We start from the raw sequence: 21,748 nt of genomic DNA on the forward strand, positions 1-21,748 counted from the left end.
ATAAGGATAAGTGCATGCAGAATTGTGTATTTGCGCTAGATAGAATCTGTCCATTCTGCTTATGTCCTGTCTATGAAAACCGTCCTCGTTTGCTACAGAGAGTACTGTAAAATGTCTGCAGATGAATAGGCCCCCCTCAGCCTGGATAACCTTACTGGGACTGGGTGTAGAAATTCATTTGCTATTTGTGCTGTGAGATTTTATGTATGTAGGAGGTGGTGTAGGGGATTACCTTAACTCTGGCTACTATTACCACATGACTGGTTAAGAGTGCAGGTACAAGCAGCTTTTTAAAGGGTTTATTTTGTACTAGAGATGTTTTATATCAAAAATCTTCAAAATAAATAGCCATTGCGTTTAAAGTGTTGGGCTCAAGTGGAAAGTACACACATTACCGCATGGGTTTTTTATAGGAGTCATTATTAATCCAGTTTGTTCCACTGGGTTCTTCTTATACATAATATAAAAACTAGTGGATAATTAAACGCAGATTTGTTTATGACTTTTTAAGAGTATCCCTTGCTTTATACCTTGGGCTTCCCAGTGGCCTGACAGTGCTTGGGATGTGAACACAACTTCTGAGCAGCTATATTTCTCAAAGTTTCTACAGTTCACTGGGCCCTAACTACTGTTCAGAACCCCGAACTGGACAGCTCTCCCTGGGTGGCTCATAGTCAGGACACAGCACAAGCCCGTGTTCCTGAGGGAGCAGGGTTTCTTGTGGACTTTACAGTAAGGGTCCCTCAGAGATGCATCACAGCCAGGCTGAACTACAGGGCCCCTGCCTGCCTTGGTGTCCACCAGGTGGTGGCTGGGCCTAATGCCTCTTTGATCTACTAGGTGTTATCCCAGGGTCCTCTCTGGGGTGCTTTCAAAATCATTGCCCTGCATTTCTTGCCTTCCTTCCCACTTTGTCATCAACCCTCTGGAAATCCTCTTACTGGTCTAAGCAACAGCCCTAGAGCCTCAGCCTCTTGGTTTCACCTCCTCAGCTTTGTGAAACTTGACTTTTCTCTCAGGCTTCTTTGTCTCCCCCAGGCCTGTGGGAGTGAGATCATGGTCTTCCTTTTCTCTAAGGCCCATTCCAGACCTCATCCTCCACCTACTCTGTGGAAACCTTTCCCTTGACTAGGTCTTATCTGTCCTCATTACTGCCATGTCTCCTGATCTGCTTATTTGCCTTTTTTTTTTTTTTTTTTTTTAATAGCTTAGCTGTCTCTGAGTCCTTTCCCTTCTTGCCAGGTTACCCATCAGCTCCTCGACCCCTCACCCTCCATGGCTTCCTGACTTTTTTAATCTTCTGCACCCTTGTCATCATACAGACCTGTATTTGAGCACAGCCTCTCTCCTCCTGGTTTTTCACTTAGTTGCTTCCAGACCACCTGCTCTGTTTTTTCCGTTTTAAAAAAGCAGCTCTTTTTTGGGAGTATAACTGACATACAATAAATGATATGTGTAGATAATGTTAGTTTTGAGAAGTTTTGACGTAGGTGTATACCTGTGAAATCATTATGACAATCAAGATAATGAACATAGCCATCATTCACAATGTTTTTTTTTTTTTAAGATTTTATTTATTTATTTGACAGACAGAGATCACAAGTAGGCAGAGAGGCAAGCAGAGAGAGAGGGAAAGGCAGGCTCCCTGCTGAGCAGAGAGCCCGATGTGGGACTCAATCCCAGGACCCTGGGATCATGACCTGAGCCGAAGGCAGAGGCTTAACCCACTGAGCCACCCAGGCGCCCCCACAATGTTTTTTTTAAATTAACATATAGTGTATTATTTGCCCCAGGGATACAGATCTGTGAATCATTAGTCTTACACATTTCATGGCACTCACCATAGCACATATCCTCCCCAACAATGTCCATAACCCAGCCACCCTATCCCTACTCCCCACGCCCCAGCAACCCTCAGTTTGTTTCATGAGATTAAGAGCCTCTAATGCTTTGTCTCCCTCCCCAATCCCACCTTGTTTTATATTTTCTTTCCCTACCCCCCATAGCCCCTCTCAAGCCTGCCTCTCAAATTCTTCATATCAGAGAGATCATATGATAATTGTCTTTCTCTGATTGACTTACTTCACTCAGCTTTATACCTCTAGTTCCATCCACGTTGTTGCAGATGGCAAGATTTCATTTCCTTTGATGGCTGCATAGTATTCCAGTGTGTGTGTGTGTGTGTGTGTGTGTGTGTGTGTGTGTGTAGAGAGAGAGAGCACACATCCTCTTTATCCCCAATGGTTTTCTTATTTATTTATTTATTTATTTTTAATTTCAGTGTGCCAGAATTCATTGTTTATGTACCACACCCAGTGTTCCATGCAATACGTGCCCTCCGTAATACCCATCCCCAGGCTAACCCAACCTTCTACCTCCCACCCCTTCAAAACCCTCAGATTGTTTTTCAGAGTCCATAGTCTTTCATGGTTCGTCTCCCCCTCCAATTTCTCCCAACTTCCTTCTACTCTCCATGTCCTCCCTGTTATTTCTTATGCTCCACAAATGATTGAAACCATATGATAATTGACTCTCTTTGCCTGACTTATTTTACTCAGCATAATCTCTTCCAGTCTCGTCCATCTGGATACAGAAGTTGGGTATTCGTCCTTTCTGATGGAGTCATAATACTCCATAGTGTATATGGACCACATCATCCTTATCCATTCGTCCATTGAAGGGCATCTTGGTTCTTTCCACAGTTTGGCGACCGTGGCCATTGCTGCTATGAACTTTGGGGTACAGGTGGCCCTTCTTTTCACTACATCTGTATCTTTGGGGTAAATACCCAGTAGTGCAATTGCAGGGCCATAGGGAAGCTCTATTTTTAATTTCTTAAGGAATCTCCACACTGCTTTCCAAAGTGGCTGCACCAACTTGCATTCCCACCAACAGCATAAGAGGGTTCCCCTTTCTCCACATCCTCTCCAACACACGTTATTTCCTGTCTTGTTAATTTTGGCCATTCTAACTGGTGTCAGGTGGTATCTCAATGTGGTTTTAATTTGAATCTCCCTGATGGCTAGTGATGATGAGCATTTTTTCATGTGTCTGATAGCCATTTGTATGTCGTCATCGGAGAAGTGTCTGTTCATGTCTTCTGCCCATTTTTGACATGATTATCTGTTTTGTGTGTGTTGAGTTTGAGAAGTTCTTTATAGATCCTGGATATCAGCCTTTTGTCTATACTGTCATTTGCAAATATCTTCTCCCAGGTCGGTTGCCTCTTTGTTTTGTTGACTGTTTCCTTTGCTGTGCAGAAGCTTTTGATCTTGATGAAGTCCCAAAAATTCATTTTCGCTTTTGTTTCCTTTGCCTTTGGAGACATACCTTGAAAGAAATTGCTGTGGCTGATATGGAAGAGGTTACTGCCTATGTTCTCCTCTAGGATTCTGATGGATTCCTGCCTCACATTGAGGTCTTTTATCCATTTCAAATTTATCTTTGTGTATGGTGTAAGAGAGTGGTCGAGTTTCATTCTTCTATGTGTAGCTGTCCAATTTCCCCAGCACCATTTATTGAAGAGACTTTTTTCTACCATATATTTTTTTCCTTCTTTGTCGAAGATTATTTGACACAGAGGTGAGGGTCCATATCTAGGCTCTCTACTCTGTTCCACTGGTCTATGTGTCTGTTTTTATGCCAGTACCATGCTGTCTTGGTGATCACAGCTTTGTAGTAAAGCTTGAAATCAGGCAATGTGATGCCCCCAGTTTTGTTTTTCTTTATCAACATTTCCTTAGTAATTCGGGGTCTCTTCTGATTCCTTACAAATTTTAGGATTGTTTGCTCCAGCTCTTTGAAAAATGCTGATGGAATTTTGATCAGAATGGCATTGAAAGTATTGGCAGTATAGACATTTTAATAATGTTTATTTTTCCAATTCATGAGCATGGAATGGTCTTCCATCTTTTTGTGTTTTCTTCAGTTTCTTTCATGAATGTTCTGTAGTTCCTTGAGTACCTGTTTGCTTAGGTTTCTTCCCAGGTATCTTACGGTTCTTGGTGCTATAGTAAATGGAATCGATTCTCTAATTTCCCTTTCTGTGTTTTCATTGTTAGTGTATAAGAAAGCAACTTATTTCTGTACTTTGACTCTGTATCGTGCCACATTACTGGATTACTATATGAGTTCTAGTAGTTTGCGGGTAGCGTCTTTCGGGTGTTCCATCTAAAGTATCATGTCATCTGCGAAGAGAGAGAGTTTGACTCTTCATTGCCAATTTGGATACCTTTTATTTCTGTTTGTTGTCTGATTGCTGTTGCTAGGACTTCTAATACTATGTTGAACAAGAGTGGTGAGAGTGGGCATGCTTGTTGTGTTCCTGATCTGAGAGGGAAGGTTGTCAGCTTTTTCCCATTGAGGATGATATTTGCTGTGGGTTTTTCATAGATAGATTTTATGAAGTTGAGGAATGTTCCCTCTATCCCTATACTTTGAAGCGTTTTAATCAGGAACGGATACTGGATTTTGTCAAATGCTTTTTCTGCATCAATTGAGAGGACCATGTGGTTCTTCTCTCTTCTCTTATTGATTTGTTCTATCACATTGATTGATTTGCGAATGTTGAACCATCCTTGCAACCCAGGGATGAATCCCACCTGGTCATAGTGGATAATCTTTTTAATATGCTGTTGGATCCTATTAGCTAGAATTTTGTTGAGAATCTTAGCATCCATATTCATCAGGGATATTGGTCTGAAATTCTCCTTTTTGGTGGAGTCTTTGCCTGGTTTGGGGATTAGCATAATGCTGGCTTTGTAAAAAGAGTCTGGAAGTTTTCCTTCTGTTTCAGTTTTTTGAAACAGCTTCAGGAGAATAGGTATTTTTTCTTCTTTGAAAGTTTGGTAGCATTCCCCAGGGAATCCGTCAGGTCCTGGGCTCTTGTGTTTTGGGAGGTTTTTGATCACTGCTTCAATCTCGTTACTAGACATTGGTCTATTCAGGTTGTCACTTTCTTCCTGGTTCAATTTTAGAAGTTTATAGTTTTCTAGGAATGCATCCATTTCATCTAGGTTGCTTAACTTATTGGCATATAACTGTTGATAATAATTTCTGATGATTGTTTCTATTCTCTTGGTGTGTGTTGTGATCTCTTTTCATTCATAATTTTATAAATTTGGGCCTTCTCTCTTTTCTTTTGGATTACTTTGGTTAATAGTTTATCGATCTTATTGATTATTTCAAAAAACTAACTTCTAGTTTCATTGATGCGTTCTGCTGTATCTCTAGTTTCTACCTCATTGATCTCTGCTCTAATCTTGATTATTTCCCTTCTTGTGTGTGGAGTTGATTTAATTTGTTGTTGATTCTCCAGTTCTTTAAGGTGTAGAGACAGCTGGTGTATTCTGGATTTTTCAGTTTTTTTGAGGGAGGATTGGATGGCTATGTATTTCCCCTGCCTTAGGACCGCCTTTGCTGTATCCCATAGGTTTTGGACCAAAATGTCTTCATTCTCATTGGTTTCCATGAATCGCTTAAGTTCTTCTCTGATCTCCTGGTTGATCCAGCCATTCTGGTCTTTAGCTTCCAGGTGTTTGGGTTCCTTCTCAACTTTTCCTTGTGGTTGAGCTCCAGTTTCAAAGCATTGTGATCTGAGAATATGCAGGGAATAATCTCAGTCTTTTGATATCAGTTGAGCCCTGATTTGTGACCCAGTGTCTGGTCTGTTCTGGAGAAGGTTCCATGTGCACCCGAATAGAATGAGTATTCTGTTGTTTTAGGGTGGAACGTTCTGTATGTATCTACGGGGTCCATCTGGTCCAATGTGTCATTCAATGCTCTTGTTTCTTTATTGATTTTCTGCTTGGATGATCTCCTACTATTAATGTATTCGTATCAATATGACTCTTTATCTTGATTAACAGTTTTCTTATGTAATTGGCTGCTCCCATATTGGGGGCATAAAGATTTACAATTATTAGATCTTCTTGCTGGATAGTCCCTTTAAGAATTATGTAGTGTCCTTCTGTATCTCTGACTAGTATTTAGTTTAAAATCTGATTTATCTAATATGCGAATTGCTACCCCAGCCTTCTTTTGGGCCCATTGGCATGAAAGATGCTGCTCCTTCCCTTCACTTTCAGTCTGGATGTATTCTTAGGTTCAAATTGGGTCTCTTGTAGAGAACATATGGATGGGTTCTGTCTTTTTGTCCAATCTGCCACCCTGTGCCATTTTATGGGCGCATTTAGGCCATTCACATTGAGAGTGATTATTGAGAGAGAAGTTTTTATTGACATCGTGTTACCTGTGAAGTCTCTGTGTCTATAGATTGACTCCATATATTTCTGTTCAATGATAATCTTGGGTTTTTTCCTCTTTTATGGAACTCCCCTTAATATTTCTTGTAGTGCCATCTTGGTGGTCACATACTCTTTTAAACCTTGCTGGTCTTGGAAGCTCTTTATCTCTCCAGCCATTTTGAATGTCAGTCTTGCTGGATAAAGTATTCTTGGCTGCATGTTCTTCTCATTTAGTGCCCTGAATTCATCATGCCAGCCCTTTCTGGCTTGCCAGGTTTCTGTGGTCAGGTGTGACGTTATTCTGATGGGCTTTTCTCTGTACTTATGGAATCTCTTTCCCCTAGCCGTTTTCAAGTGTTTCTGTCTAAAATTATAATTGATCATTTTCACAATTAGGTGTCTTGAGGTCTTTCTAGATTCTATGATCTTGGGGGGAGACCTTTCTGCGTCTAGTACAGGAGCGCTGGTTCCATTTGCCAGATTGGGAATATTTTCATGAAGAATTTGTTCACCTACATCTTCTAGTCTTCTTTCTTTCTTCTCCCGGTCAGGGATTCCAATAAATCTGACGTTGGGATGTTTTATGGCATCATTTATTTCCCTAATTCTGTTTTCATGGCTTTTAAGCTTTTGTTCCAGTCTTCCTCCTGATCCTTTTTCTCTATCAGTTTGTCTTCCAGATCACTAATTCTATTTTCTGGGTCAGTTACCCTAGCTTTTAGGGAATTTAAATTAGATTGGAACTCATTGAGAGCTTTATTAACATCATCTCTGGTGGCTTTCACTTCTGCTCTAATCAATTCCATTTTGTCATCAAAGGCCTTCTCCAGCCTAGCTATTGCCTGGATAATTGTTAGCCTGAATTCCCTTTCTGATATACTGTTTATGTCCATATCCAAAAGCTCTGATGGAGCGGGCCCAGTCTCTGAATTTTTCCTCTGTTGGGCATTCCTCCTCCCAGTCATTTTGGTGAGAGATGGCTGAACGAATGTGTAGCTGAATGTATCAGCTGTGGTGCAGGCAAGGCACAGTATGGAACGCTTCTGAGCAATCGAGAGTCCCCACCAAAAAGAAAGAAAAAAGAAGAGAGAGAGAGAGAGAGACAGGAAAAAAAAAAGGAAAGAAAAAATAAAAGAGAAGGCCCAGCCCGAATGGGCCCCAAAGGTAAGATTTATAAAGTATACAAACAAAAACAGACAAAAAGATCAACAAAAGTAGATGACAAGAGGGAAAAAAAAATAATAAATAAAAGGAACCCGGCCAAAATGAACCCCAAGTATAAGATTTATATACTACCAGAACAAAAACAAATACACAGAAACACTGACAGAAGAAAAAGATGGGAGGGTGGTTATAAATTCTTAGTAGGACGAGGAAGGTTATTTTGATTCTTCCTGGATGTATTTTGATATCTTTGTTAAAGGACTCAACTTTCCTGAGGTTAAGGGGATTAAAACTGGTTTACATATAGGAGTAGCATTTATTGGGGAAAGGGAATTAACTTGAAGCTTATCTCCATATGAATATTTTTTTAAAACAAACAAACAAACAAATAAATAAATAGAAAAGCAAAAGAAAAACTCAGGTATATGTATCAAAAAAGTTCAGGTTAAAAGGTTATTATGGAATTTGATGTACTGAACATCTCATTGTGACGGTAAAAGTTATATATTTTTAAAAGATGAAAACAGAATAGTGGGAACGAATTAAAAATAAAAGTTGTATCTATGAAGTAGTGGTTGTCCTCTTGTTTTTTTTTTGTTTTTTTTTTTGTCGGGGGGTGGTTTTTGGCTGGCTTTCTGGGGGAGGGGCCTTCCATGTGGTTTTTCAGGGAATCTTGCTAGAGTTGAGTCCTCCTACCCCCATCCAGGGGCTGGGCTCTGAGGAAGCCGGTTTTTCAGGTTTATGTTTTCTGGAGGTTTTTTGTTTGTTTGTTTGTTTTTTCTCCTGTTGGCGTCTTTTGGGGTTCTTTGGAGGTTTAGAGGAAAGCAGATTGCACCCAGACCTCCATCTCAGAAGTCTTAGTCTGTTCCCCTCTGGGTGCTCCAGAGCACATAAATTCCCCCTCTGCCACTGGCAGAGCACATCCCCAGTCACAGTCTCTGGAGTCACCGGAACTCCCGCTTGTACCGAAAACCTTGTACTGAAAACCACGAGAAATACTAGCCTTGGCTGTCTGGGCAGGTCCAGACTGCCAGAGAGGTCCCAACCAGAGATAGCACACGGAGATTTTCACATTGGCCCGTTCAAAATCTCCTGGTCCTAGAGAGCACCCACACAGACCTTTCTCAGGGGAGGGCGTGGAGCGCGACTCAGACGCTGGTTGCACAGCACAGGTGCAGAGCACAAAAGGCTGTGGTTCTAGAGAGCACAGGCTGGCATCACACCAGACTCCCTAATGGGCACCGCCACCTAGATGTTCTCAGGCGCGCTGGCGGCTCAGGGAACAAGACCTGGCTTCTTCGCTGCGCTGTCTGGTTCCACCCACCAGTGGTGGCTCTCCTGGGTCCGTGGGCTTAAGGCCCTGTCCCTCACCACCAAATTCCACCAATTTCTCCTTAAGATCTTTTGCTCTTTTTGAGTGCTTTCAACCAGACTCCAATGCTGGTCCCCAATCACCGGGCACTCTTGTATTGGGGTATTACTTTCCAATAGGTCACTTCTGGTGGCTCCCTTCCCCTTTTGTTTATCTTCTGATATCAGTCTGATGTTCCCACTCCACCTTACCCATCCACTGGCGTCTTCTGCCTCCATAGAGATCCAGAAGTGTATAATTCTAATCTCAGGCTGATTTCATTGGTGATCAGAGTTCTTTGGTAGGTAATCATCTCATTTAGGGGACCAGTCGAAACATCGCCGCCTACTTCTCTGCCATCTTGTCTTCTCCCCGCCTGCCCCCCCCCCCCCGTGGTTTTCTTATGCCCTTTTCCCACCCACCTGCCCAGTCCCCGGGTCAACACTGATCTGCTTTTTGTAATTTAGATTAGTTTGATTTTCTAGTATCTTACTGAAATAGAATCATGTAGTATATACTCTTCTTTGGCTTCTTTCACTCAATATAATTATTTCGAGGTTCTTTTGTCTTGGTGCAGTTATTAATAGTTCATTTCTGAGTAGTATAGCATTCCGTTGTATAGATACACCATAGTTTGTTTATCCAGTCTATCAGTTGTTGATGGGCATTTGGGTTTCTTCTAGTGTTTGACTATAAAAAAGCTACTGTAAACATTTGTGTGCAAGTCTTTATGTGCACACGTGCTTTCCTGTCTCTTGAATGGAATGGCTGAAATGTGTAAAGTTCTGTGTTTAACAGCCAGACTGCTTCCCGTAATGGTTGACATTCTCGCCAGCAGTATGACAGTTGTAGTTACTTTACATTCTCACTGATACTTAGTGTGATCAGTGTTTTCATTTTAGTGGTAGTAGTATCTTATTGTGGATTTAATTCACATTTCTCTCATGAGTAGTGATCTTGAACATCTTTCTTGTGCTATTTGCCATCTGTATGTCTTGGGCAGCCTCTACATTTGAATTGATTGACCATATTTTTAATTGGGTTGTTTGTCTTCTTAATATTGAGTTTTCAAAGTTCTTTATATATTCCAGATTTAAGTGCTTTATCAGCTATGTGACTTGGAAATATTTTCTCCCCATCTCTGACTTGTCTTTTCATTCCCTTAATTGTGCCCTTCAAAGAGGAAAAGCTTTTAGTTTTTATAAAGTGCAGTTTATAAATTTTTCTAATATGGATTGCGCTTTTGGTAACCTAAGGAATCTTTACCTAGCTCAAGATCACAAAGATCTTCTATGTTTTCTTTTAGAAATTCTGTAGTTAATGTGTTTCACATTTAAATCCTTGATTCCTTCTGAGATTAATTTCAGATTCTTCCGCAGATTATTGGCCTCCGAGTGCTTTCCATAGATACTGTATTGCCAGAAAATTGTGTTCCTGCTTGACTGGCAACTTTCCAACACACCTTGCATGCTAGCACAACCCAAAGTCTGTTTCTCTGCGTTCTTATACCTTTCCTGGTGTGGTATACTGCCTTTGTTTGTTATTTGCTTTGAGGCATGATAGAGAGTTTTTTAAAAAATTGAAACCAAGTAATAAACCATTTTATAATGTTAAAGTTAGATTACGTATGAACTATTGGCCTTAAAAAGGTATCTAAATATTGTTACTTTGTCAAGAGAAATTGTCAAGCCTTGCAGTTCTCACAGTTGAAAATGGGATAAGCAAAGAAGATTTTGAAAATATTGCTGAATTTGTTCCATTAAAGCCAGGAAAATAAAATTATAATGCATACTGTGTTATAAACAAAATCTTAAGCTAATGGTGAGTTTTAATACTTTTTGATTGTTTGATATTGAGATTTTGTTTTTTCATTATTTTTTCAACACTTAAATGTTCTGGAAAAAAATTAACCATTCAAAATCCCTAAAAACCTAACTATAGTGGCAAACATTTTTCCTTTTACCTTAGGGTCCAGTATGGCTCAGCTGAACTTTGGTACTTATTTAAAACTTTAATAATGTTCATTGGATTTTTTTGCATTAATTTTGACTTTTAGAAGCTATTGTGTTAAAGTAGAACTTATTTTAATTACTGAGTTTTTGGTGCTCCCTTAAATCTTGTCCAGATTCCTCATTCTTCTTGTCCTAGATCCAGCCCTCCTTAAAAGCAATGACTCACATTCAAAGAATATTTATAGAATATTTAAAGAATATTTATATATTTAAATATTTAAAGAATATTTATAGAATACAATAGCCATTAGAAGTTAGAGTTCATAGAATCAGTCCAATTAATTGAATCTAATTCATAGAATCTAGTCCAACTAATTTCATTTACTCATTTATTCATTTTTTCTTCATATGAATCAATATAGTGGCAACCACTAGGGTTGAAGAGGCGCCTGAAGGAGATAGGGGTGGGCAGAACCATAGTGTGGATGGGGTATTTAAAAGTCCAAAAAGTTGTGATATATAGGGAGAAACTTTTTGAAATTAAAATGAAAAGGATTTCATAATGGTAGTTACAGTAACAATATCTTTGTGAACTTAGGACCTTAAGAAATATTAAAGTGGCCATGCAAAGCTCTCAAGTATTTATCCCTGATTTTCATGTTGAAATACTATACTATGTGGCCCTACTACAAAAAATTAGAAATTTTCTTTCTAATGTTGTTCTTAATTAAAGAGTGCCTCAGTGGTCATCTGGGTGGCTCAGTCAGTTAAGCGCCCAACTCTTGATCTCAGCTCAGGTCTTGATCTCAGTGTTGTGAGTTCAGGCCCTGAGTTGGGCTCCATGCTGGGCATAGAGCTTCCTTCAAAAACAAAGAGAAAGAAAGAGTAAAAAATAAAAGAGTGCCTTAGAGAATAGCTGATGCCTTATCCTGTGGGTAAAATGTACTTTTCAAATAGTAGACACTCTCCTAACCATTTGCATATATGAACTCATTTAAAACTTCATTAACAATCCGCTGTAGTAGGCACTGTTAGTATCCCATTTTACAGATGAGAAGACTCAGGAATGAGTTAAGGAACTGACTCAGGTTATACAGTAATTGCGGAACTTAGATTTGAACCTTAGCAGTCTGACTTCTGAGTCTGGTTTGTAACTCCCAAGCTTTACTACTTCACACCTATAGGAGTTTCAGAATACAACAAGATGGGATAGACCAAATATGTATGTATTCATTTTCTATTGCTGCTCTAACAAATTATCAGGTTAATTTAAAAAAAAAAAAAAAGTCATGGACTATGGGCAGATATGGGTCAGACATTTCTGCCTCTTTATAAATTCTGTCCTTTGTGTGAGTATTTTTCTTCTCTCCATGTAGAAATGATTGGATATAGACAACTGTAGGTAAGCCAAATGGTAAAAATAAAACTGTGGGCCTATCGTAAGAAGAAAAAGGGCTGACAACAGTGGTCATGCACTATGACCGGGAGAAAATGTTTCCAAGAATGTGTTGCAAGATGATGGAATTGCCAGATGTCTGGGAAGAGAGTGGTGTGTGCAGACTTGATCTCAGATCTCTTGAGGAGTGGAGTGTCTGTTGACTATTGAGGTCCTCATGGGCACACTGGGGCCAATACTAAACTGAGGCATACCAAACTTTGCCCAAGAATGGATGAACATGGAGGCAAGGGACAAAGGATTAAGGAGAAGTATGGGATAAAACAGTCCATGAGTACAGGTACTTCAACCATAGCTGTGAGAGAGCTTTAGCCCAGTAGCTGCTGGCTCTAGACCAAAAATTATTAGAGAGGGTTTGATGACAGGAGAAGTAGAGGGAGGAGGGCACCTTAACTTCCCTTACTCATTCACAAACCACTGGTGACTTAGTGCTGTCATGTAGTCTTAACAATGGTGAGTTTCCACTAAGCCCCAGTATTCTAAATGGCACAGCAGTTACAAAATTGTGTGCATTTGACTAACATGCGTATATGTATCCACATCAGGATCACCTGTAGGAATTTGCTGAGACTGGCTTTGTTTCTTGGTGGAACATCTCTTTGAAATAAGGTCATGGGGAAAATATGACTTGATGTCCAAGTTTTTGTTTTTTTTTTTTAAAGATTTTATTTATTCATTTGACAGAGAGAGATCACAAGTAGGCAGAGAGGCAGGCAGAGAGAGAGAGAGGGAAGCAGGCTCCCTGCTGAGCAGAGAGCCCGATGCAGGGCTCTATCCCAGGACCCTGATATCATGACCTGAGCCGAAGGCAGCGGCTTAACCCACTGAGCTACCCAGGTGCCCCTGATGTCCAAGTTTTAATTATTGCCTAAAACTTCTCATCAGGAGATCTAAGTAGTTTTTTCCCCAGAAAAATTTGGAAGGGAAGGTCTTCTTGCCTAATTTCCAATACATTTTTCTTTTTAAAGATTGCTTCCTTCTTTCAGGTTAAGATCCCATTGAGAGCCTACACCTGATATTTAGGTAGGGTTTGCTAAGCCATCTCCATACTAAGACCTGAACACATTTACAGAACAATAGGTAATATGTTTCCATCCTCATGAGAGAGACTTCTCACTGAAGCAGGCTGCAGCACCAGAGTTTTTGCAGTTGACTGGTGTAGTTCTGAGTAAACTTTGATTCCTTCTCCTTGGCGGCGACCAGAGATTCCACTAGAGGACTGAACCCATAAATGTGATTGTCACCACCAGGAAAGAAACATGCTGTTTTGAGTATTTGCAAAATGTTCTCATCAGAATGTTTTGTGAGCAGAAGTTTTATTTTTAACTTTAGAGATTAGAAAAAATCATTCACTTTATACCTGATGAGGTATTTACATCTAAACTGCTGTGGGCATGTATGTTACTTTAATAGCAATAATTTTGACTCTTTTTTAAGAGTTTTAAAGAGGTTCATATTTAAAGTACTTTCATCTTAAAGATATCTCTCTCTCCTATGTATGACATTGCTTTGTTTCTGAAGGTCAGTTTTCTATTTCTTAAAAAATTGTATCTTTTGTCATAAGTACACATTTTCTTTCTATAACTTACCTTTGAAAATGTATCTTAGGGGTGCCTGGGTGGCTCAGTGGGTTAAAGCCTCTGCCTTTGGCTCAGGTCATGATCTCAGGGTCTTGGGATCGAGTCCGGCGTCGGGCTCTCTGCTCAGCAGGGATCCTGCTTCCCTTCCTCTCTCTCTGCCTGTCTCTCTGCCTACTTGTGATCTCTGTCTGTCAAATGAATAAATAAAATCTTTAAAAAAGAAAGAAAGAAAATATATCTTAATCCATTTTGAGTTCTTTTGTGTATATGGTATAAATTTATATACTCTGTTTCTAACTCAGTGTTTTAAACTTTCAGGCTCAACTTTAAAGAAGCTTCTACACACTGGAAATTCTGTTAAGGTATTTATTTTAGCTGAACATGCAATGGCATTTTGCATCATTCTTAAATTTATTTGTGCCTCAAAGTGACAAGATTAGGCCATTGTGGAGTGGATCTTTAAACACCACCTGACTTTTTATTTTCAATTGAAAATTTTTTGGCAAATATCGTTAAGAGTTTTTGTTTTTATTTCATAAATTACGGTGATACCCACTTTAAATATTATTCAGAGAACAGGGCTTGGGATTCAGAGTTTGGAATCTGGAGTTCTAATTTTGACTCTGCTGTGTACAGTCAGGGAACCATTGGCAAGATGCTAACTGCTCCACGTTTATCATCAGGAAAAGGAGGAAGCCAGTTCCTCTCCAAGCTTCAGAGTGAATTCGCTGGATTCAGTTCATTCCAGTAGTCTTGTTAAAATTATAGTTGTCTCTGAATTGTTTTTGCTGGTTTTGAGAGCTATTATGGGAGAAAAGAGCAGCAGAGCCTTACTCCTCTTGAATATTTACCTATTTGTTTGGAGCAGATTGATCTTGTATTTTAGGTTAATGTGGCTTATTTTAAAATGAACATACCTTTTATACTGATAGATGCCATTTGATACTAGATAAGATGACCCTAAAACATAAATGGCAAAAGAAGCAGCCTGAAATATATATCTTATGAGAAGTTATTCCCTTGTAGCTAATCAAGTTATGTGTGTACCTTTGATAAGTTCATGTATTTTTTTGTTTTTATACCAGTTTAAACACTCATAACCACTTAAATTTTATGTTAACGATCTCTTACATGTTGAAAAAGGGAGGTGAGCTATTCCTAGCTTCACAATATTTTATCCCTCCTTTTTTTTTTTTTTTTAAAGATTTTAGTTTATTTATTTGACAGAGAGAGATCACAAGTAGGCAGAGAGGCAGGCAGAGAGAGAGGAGGAAGCAGGCTCCCTGTGGAGCAGAGAGCCCGACGCGGGGCTCGATCTCAGGACCCTGAGACCATGACTCGAGCCGAAGGCGGCGGCTTAATCCACTGAGCCACCCAGGCGCCCCTATCCCTCCTTTTTAATTAAGAATCATAGTTAAACTTACATTTTGTGACCTCGTGTTTATTATTGGCCTTATTTATAGTTAACTTAAATGCAGTTAAGAAAAAAGTTGGAGATATGGTAGAATTTTGTAGAAACTATCCTCCTGTTAAATTTAATCTAATTTGGTTAGATATACATAGAGCCATGTCATTTTTTGTCTGTTATATTAAGCATTGTCACTACTTAATTTGCCTGCTTGGGGAGAGGAGAATGGGTGTGAGTGGTCATGAAGGTTTGTCCTCAGCTATGGTGTGTCTCCAGACATGTCTGAGAGTGTGTCCTGGAATCCACTGTTGATGGAGTAGAACTGTCTCCGACATGGGATCTGTCTTGGTGGATTTTACTTCTATGGGGAGTCAGTGAAGTTTGCTCCTTCCCTCCCCTTCACTCCCCTTCCCTTCCTCTCCTTTCCCTTTCCTTCTCCCTTCCCTTCTCTCTTTCCCTCTCCCTTCCCTTCTCCCTTTCCCTCTCCCTTCCCCTCTCACTTCCCCCCTCCCTTCTCTTTTCACCTCTCCCTCTCTCTCTCCCTTCCCCTTTCTTCTTTCAGCTTTCCAGGAGAGCTTCACGTTTGGCTTAAATACTTCCTTTTAAGGAATCTGTACCACCTTGGTGTAGTTGAGAGGCGATCAGGCAACTCAGCTCAGGTGCCTGCATTTGGAGCTCACTGCATCTTTCAGCTTCATCTGACTTGTTATTCATCTCTTTTCCTTATTTCATTTCTTATATTAGTGTTATCCTTTCAGCCATTTAGAAATAGAGAAACAGAAGTACTTACCTGAATTCTAGGAGTGGGGTAGAGCTGGGTAGAGTGTAGAGGAGGACACAGGGCCCATCTGCTTGAGTGATGTATTCCACCAAGTCATGCTGGGCGCGCAGAGCACAGGGAAGCTGTTGGAGAAAGCAGAGTAGGGACATGAAGCAGGGAAGCTGGAGAGCTGCCCTGTCCCACTGAGCCAGGTCTTCAAGGTCTTATTTAGCTCTGAAAAATTTCAAGAACATTACATGATACATGTGCATATTGTAGTGACATACAAAAACCTATTCAAAGCACACTCTAAATTTGGAGGATGATTATCTTCGCATTGTTTTTGTGATTAACCGACTGTTGATGGTATGGGCACTGTTGTAAGTCACTCAACTGTGTGCTAGTGCTTTGTGGTAAATTCTCTTATGAACCCCATTTTTCAGAGGGGTAGACTGATGCGAAGAGAAAAGTTCAGTGGTTTTCCACTGGCCAGCTAAGCCAGCAAGCAGCAGAGCCTGCATTGGAACCCTGGCACTGTGGCTCCAAACCCCAAGTTCTCACCCGTGGGCTTCTTGCAGCACACCTGCTTCCTTGTCACTAAGAACTTTGTGCAGGAATTTAACAGTACCTTTAACTTCTAGTTTTTCTTTCTCAGAACTGAATCTGCGTTGCACTGCATCTCTGCATAAACGTGTTTAAATTTGTCGCCTTTAATTTTGTTTTTAGATAAGATGTGAAGGAATCAGGCTGTTTCTTCTGTGGCTTCAGGCACTTCAGACAAACTGTGCAGAAGAGCAGGTGCTGATTTTTGCTTGCCTCGTGCCTGGTTTCCCAGCGATCATGTCGTCCAGAGGGCCCTGTACACTGGAGACACTCATCAATCCTAGCCCTGGTGTGGCTGATGGTGAGAAGCATTAGCCAGCCTTACAGGTTGAGATGACTCTGAAGTTCTATTGAGGGATTCCTCGGTTTGTCATGATCCTGAATAGAAATCTTTATTTCGTTGATGGGCTCGGAGGAGGAATTATTCCCTGCTCATATTCACAGTAAAGTCTTACAGACATTAAAATAGAAAGAATCAGAGCCTATTTTGTATGAAATGAGGACAGGAGACATTTACTGAAGTGGTGGAAACAGGAAGGGAAGGGAGGAATCAGATGTTGGGAATAGCAGGAAGTAGAGACACATCATGTATCTGGAGTGTTTTCTTGGCTGTGAATGAGATTTAAATCTGCCATCCAAAACTACTGTTTATTGTCCTCATCATGATTGTTTCATGAGTGGACATTCATCTGCTCACCCAGCTGTGTATTTTCATGCTGCATTCGTGGAAGGACAGTAGCTGCCTCCTGGGAGTAGTCATGGCAGCCATTTGTGTCCCATGAGTTTTTAAGAAACTTGCCAATTAGGGCCATTGATTGATTAATGCATATCACTTTATTGCCCAGTGACAGATACTTGATCTTTAGGCTGACCAAAGCAGAATTTGGCAGAGAGAAGCATGGTTTAGAGGGAGAGGTGGCTTCATGGGCATTTGTACCATATTTCCAAGCCCTTGATGCACACTGTCCTGGAGTGCAGTGTGAGCAGGTTCCAATGGAGGGGCAGACGTATTTTAATGGAGGCCATTTTACTTTTTTTTTTTTTTGTATTTAAATTTATTTATTTTTTTCAGCGTAACAGTATTCATTGTTTTTGCACAACACCCAGTGCTCCATGCAATACATGCCCTCCCTATTACCCACCACCTGTTCCCCCAACCTCCCACCCCTGACCCTTCAAAACCCTCAGGTTGTTTTTCAGAGTCCATAGTCTCTTATGGTTCACCTTCCCTTCCAATTTTTTTTTTTTTATAAACATATAATGTATTTTTATCCCCAGGGGTACAGGTCTGTGAATCGCCAGGTTTACACACTTCACAGCACTCACGATAGCACATACCCTCCCCAATGTCCATAACCCCACCTCCCCCCAGCAACCCCCAGTTAGTTTTGTGAGATTAAGAGTCATTTATGGTTTGTCTCCCTCCCAATCCCATAATGGAGGCCATTTTAAAAAAAACCCTTTGAACTCTGGTGAAAGAACTCTCCTTTTTTTTTCCCCACTCTGCAGCAAAGATATATCCAGAAGAAATCACCCCGCTCCTGCCAGCCATATCAGGGGAAAAGATCGCTGAGGACCAAACATGCTTTTTTCTTCAAATACTGTTGAAATATATGGTTATTCAGGTAAGAGCAAAATCATGGATAATTCAGGAATGGTCTTCCTCTTGATGGGAAAGAGAAAACCTTGCAGCTCATCCATATTTTTAATTTTGCTTTTTCTTTGAGGTGATTCTTTGTGGTACTTCACTAGAACTAGAATATGTGCCAGATAACATCAGCAAAGACCTGGCATGCATAATATTTTGTATGAGTGTGTATGTCAAGGAAGCAATTCAGTTCTCTGATCTATTTTCATATTATTTCCACATCCACACAGAACACTTCACTTCTAATACTTGTGGTTACTGAGTGCGTGGGTTTTTCCCTCACCAGGCAACTCTGCGACACCAGCTGGGTGTCCTGTAGTTTCACTCAGCTTTGATGCTGTCTGCCTTGAGATGGCATCTGATCCCATGGGTTAAGGGCTAAGTCCCGTGAGCTGTCCCATCACATTCAGGTGCCAGTCATAAGTAGGAGGGGCCCAGGTTACCTACAACTTCTCTACAACTTGGCTACAAGTCAGGGGTTCCTTAACTCCTCCTCAGGTTCAACTGAGTGGCTCACAGAACTCTGGGAAACATATGTTTTCATTCAGCAGTTTATGAAAGGTATGATAAAAACACAAGGACTCCAAAGTCCCAAGAGCAGACTAGAGTATTCTGTTGTCTTCTAGAAGCTGTGCATTTTGGCCCTACTGGCCCATTCCACCTTTCATAAATTTCATAAAGGTATGAACAGCTGGATGCAGAGACACAAAGGGCACCGTCTGGGAGGGTCCCAAGCACGGGAATGTCTGTTCCTGTGGGGTTGTGGTTCATTACCCTCCTGGTCCATGGATATGATTATTCACCTGGAAGTTCCCTGAAACCCCTGCTTACTGGGATTTTTATGGAGGCTTCCTCACATAGACATGCTCTGCTTCCAGCTCCTCTCCCCTCTCTGGAGGAATGGAGGGGATGGGGTGAGGGTGCTGAAGACTCTAAGTTCAAATCATGGCATGGCGTGGTCTTCCTGCTGAGGAGTCCTCACTCAGGAGCCATCTGGGAGCCCACCCAGAGTTGTTATTAGAAGAAAAGATGCTCCCGGTGCTCTTATCACTTAGGAAATTACAAGGGTTTTAGGGGCTCTATGCCAGGAAATGGGGGCAGAGGCCCATGTGTGTTTTCTATTACATCATAGTACATGAGTCTGTTTTTGCCTCTTCGCTTCTTCCTGGTCCCTGATCGTATGCTAGCAAGGCGGGGTGGAGGAGGAGGCAAGCCCAGAGGCTGACTGGGCAGATCAGGAATAGGCAGAGCAGGCAGGAAGATTTGGGCGAAAGCATATGGAGGTATCTCTCTGTGCCACCAGCACAGACCTACTTGATGTCATGTGTTCCTTTCTCTGAGTTTACCAACTGAATACAGAGTTACTATCATTAGTTCATGATTTCAGATCATGATCTCTTTCCCCCAGTCTGCATTTCTGGTATGGTTTGAAAAGAAGATACTGAATTCTTTTCTCTCAGCCAGCACTTCTCACGTCTCTGAGTTCTTCCTAGGAACTATGTCCAGTCTCTGTGTTCTCCACAACCACGTTTGTTGATGTTATAATCTCTGCTCAGTCCACCTCCTCTCCTGACACTCAATGCCACCTGCCTCTGCCCTGTCACTGCTGAGACAGAGGCCCAAGACCATGAAGGAGGTCTAGAGGTCAAGTCCAGAGGAGGGACACTTCAGTGTTTGCCTTACTTAATCTTTCAGGTGATCTGACAATGACTGCCCCTTCTTCATGATATTCTCTCCTCTCCTGATGTTTTCTTCCTATTTTCCTCCTCCCTTTCTTCTTGCCACTTTGCTTTTATTTATTTATATTGTGTTAGTCACCTTACAATAGATCATTAGTTTTTTTTTTCATTTTATTTATTTTTTTCAGCGTAACAGTATTCATTGTTTTTAGATCATTAGTTTTTGATGTAGTGTTCAGTGATTGATTATTTGCGTGTAACAGCCAATGCTCAATATGCCCTTCTTAAGATCCATCACCCTGCTACTCCATGTCCCCACCCCCTTCCCCTCTGAAACCCACAGATTGTTTGCTAGAGTCCATAGTCTGTCATGGTTTGTCTCCCACCTCTGATTTCCCCCCTTCAGTTATCCTTCCTTCTCCCAGTGTCCTCTGTGCTATTCCTTATGTTCCATGTATGAGTGAAATCATGTGAAAATTGTCTTTCTCTGCTTGACTTACTTCACCTAGTATAATCCCCTTCAGTTCCATCTGTGTTAACCCAAATGCCACCATTTAGGTGTGGGTATTTCATCCTTTCTGATGGTTAAGTATTATTCCATTGTATATATGAACCACGTCTTCTTTATCCATTTGTCTGTTGAAGGGCCTCTTGGCTCTTCAATAAATGGTGCTGGGAAAATTAGAAAACTATATATAGAAGAATGAAACTCGACCATTCTCTTACACCATTCACAAAGATAAACTCAAAATGGATGAAATGTGAGGCAGGAATTCTTGCCAGTTTTCTTAAGGGGATTGTTTCTCTCTGCTGTCCCTCAAGATTCGGTCCTTGCCTCCCTTTCTGACTACTCTGTCCTATTGGGCAATCTTTTCTGCTCTCCTCTTCCATTTCCTTTGGCCAGCACCAGAAACACAAGGACTCCAAAGTCCCGAGCGCCAACTAGAGTATTCTGTTGTCTTCTAGAAGCTGTGCATTTTGGCCCTACTGGCCCATTCCACCTGCATTTCAAATTCCATCTGTTCAGAAGTGGTAGGACATTACATCTGTCCCCAGAGGTTGGCATGGAGTATTGAGAAGTTGGATGTGTTGGGACACTTGGTTCTCATTCTAGATGTGTTGCTAAAGAGCTGTGCAACCTCAGATACCACATAATCCCCAGAATCTCACTGGAGGAAGGATGCCGGTGTTATAGGCATTTTTATGCAGACTGTGAACCCCCTGAATCATGTACAGACTTTTTATGTTTGTATCCATCCCACTCTTCTTCCCTCCCTTCTTTCTACTGAGTCCTCGAGCAGACTTTCTCCCTTGGCTCACCCTGAGAACTGCTGACAGGTTACGGACGTGGAGCCCCTCTGCCCCAGGGGCAGCCAAAGCCCCTCATCCTTTGACCTCTGCTGCTGCACAGATGTTTCCACTTTCTAAGTGGGCTGTGACATGAAGGAGGTTGGGAAGCTATGCTTTAGAGTGCTCTGTGTTCTAACCAGTATTAAGAGCCTGTGACAGGTGTAGCTGGACTGGCAGGCAGGCCTGGCTTGTCTTAGCCTGGGGATTGCTTTTAATAAGGACAGTGCACTTTCCAAGTTTCTGTAGCTTTGCCTTCTGATGACACTGATTTTTCATGTAGGTAATATTGGGTGAAAAAAAATTTTTTTTTTAAAGATTTTATTTATTTACTTGACAGAAAGAGATCACAAGTAGGCAGAGAGAGGGAAGCAGGCCCCCTGCTGAGCAGAGAGCCCGATGCGGGACTCGATCCCAGAACCCTGAGATCATGACCCGAGCCAAAGGCAGTGGCTCAACCCACTGAGCCACCCAGGCGCCCTAATATTGGGTGAAATTCTTGCAAGGGATTATTTCCTTAATTCCTGTTTATTATAAATGGCCTTTTTTTTTTTT

At 41.1% G+C, this 21,748-nt stretch overlaps 1 protein-coding gene across 3 annotated transcripts in view; it reads left to right on the forward strand.

Annotated features, from left to right (window-relative positions):
• Positions 1-21,748, forward strand: part of RALGAPA2 (Ral GTPase activating protein catalytic subunit alpha 2) — a 321,503-nt gene that overhangs the window by 55,189 nt on the left and 244,566 nt on the right. For all 3 annotated transcript variants that reach the window (XM_045981825.1, XM_045981826.1, XM_045981827.1), the window contains exons 5-7: positions 14,067-14,110; positions 16,643-16,820; positions 18,029-18,144. In XM_045981825.1, coding sequence (XP_045837781.1) covers positions 14,067-14,110; positions 16,643-16,820; positions 18,029-18,144 — 338 coding nt within the window. The remainder of the gene's footprint in view (positions 1-14,066; positions 14,111-16,642; positions 16,821-18,028; positions 18,145-21,748) is intronic.

Source organism: Meles meles, chromosome 16, assembly GCF_922984935.1.
Source record: "Meles meles chromosome 16, mMelMel3.1 paternal haplotype, whole genome shotgun sequence".
Taxonomy (NCBI): domain Eukaryota; kingdom Metazoa; phylum Chordata; class Mammalia; order Carnivora; family Mustelidae; genus Meles; species Meles meles.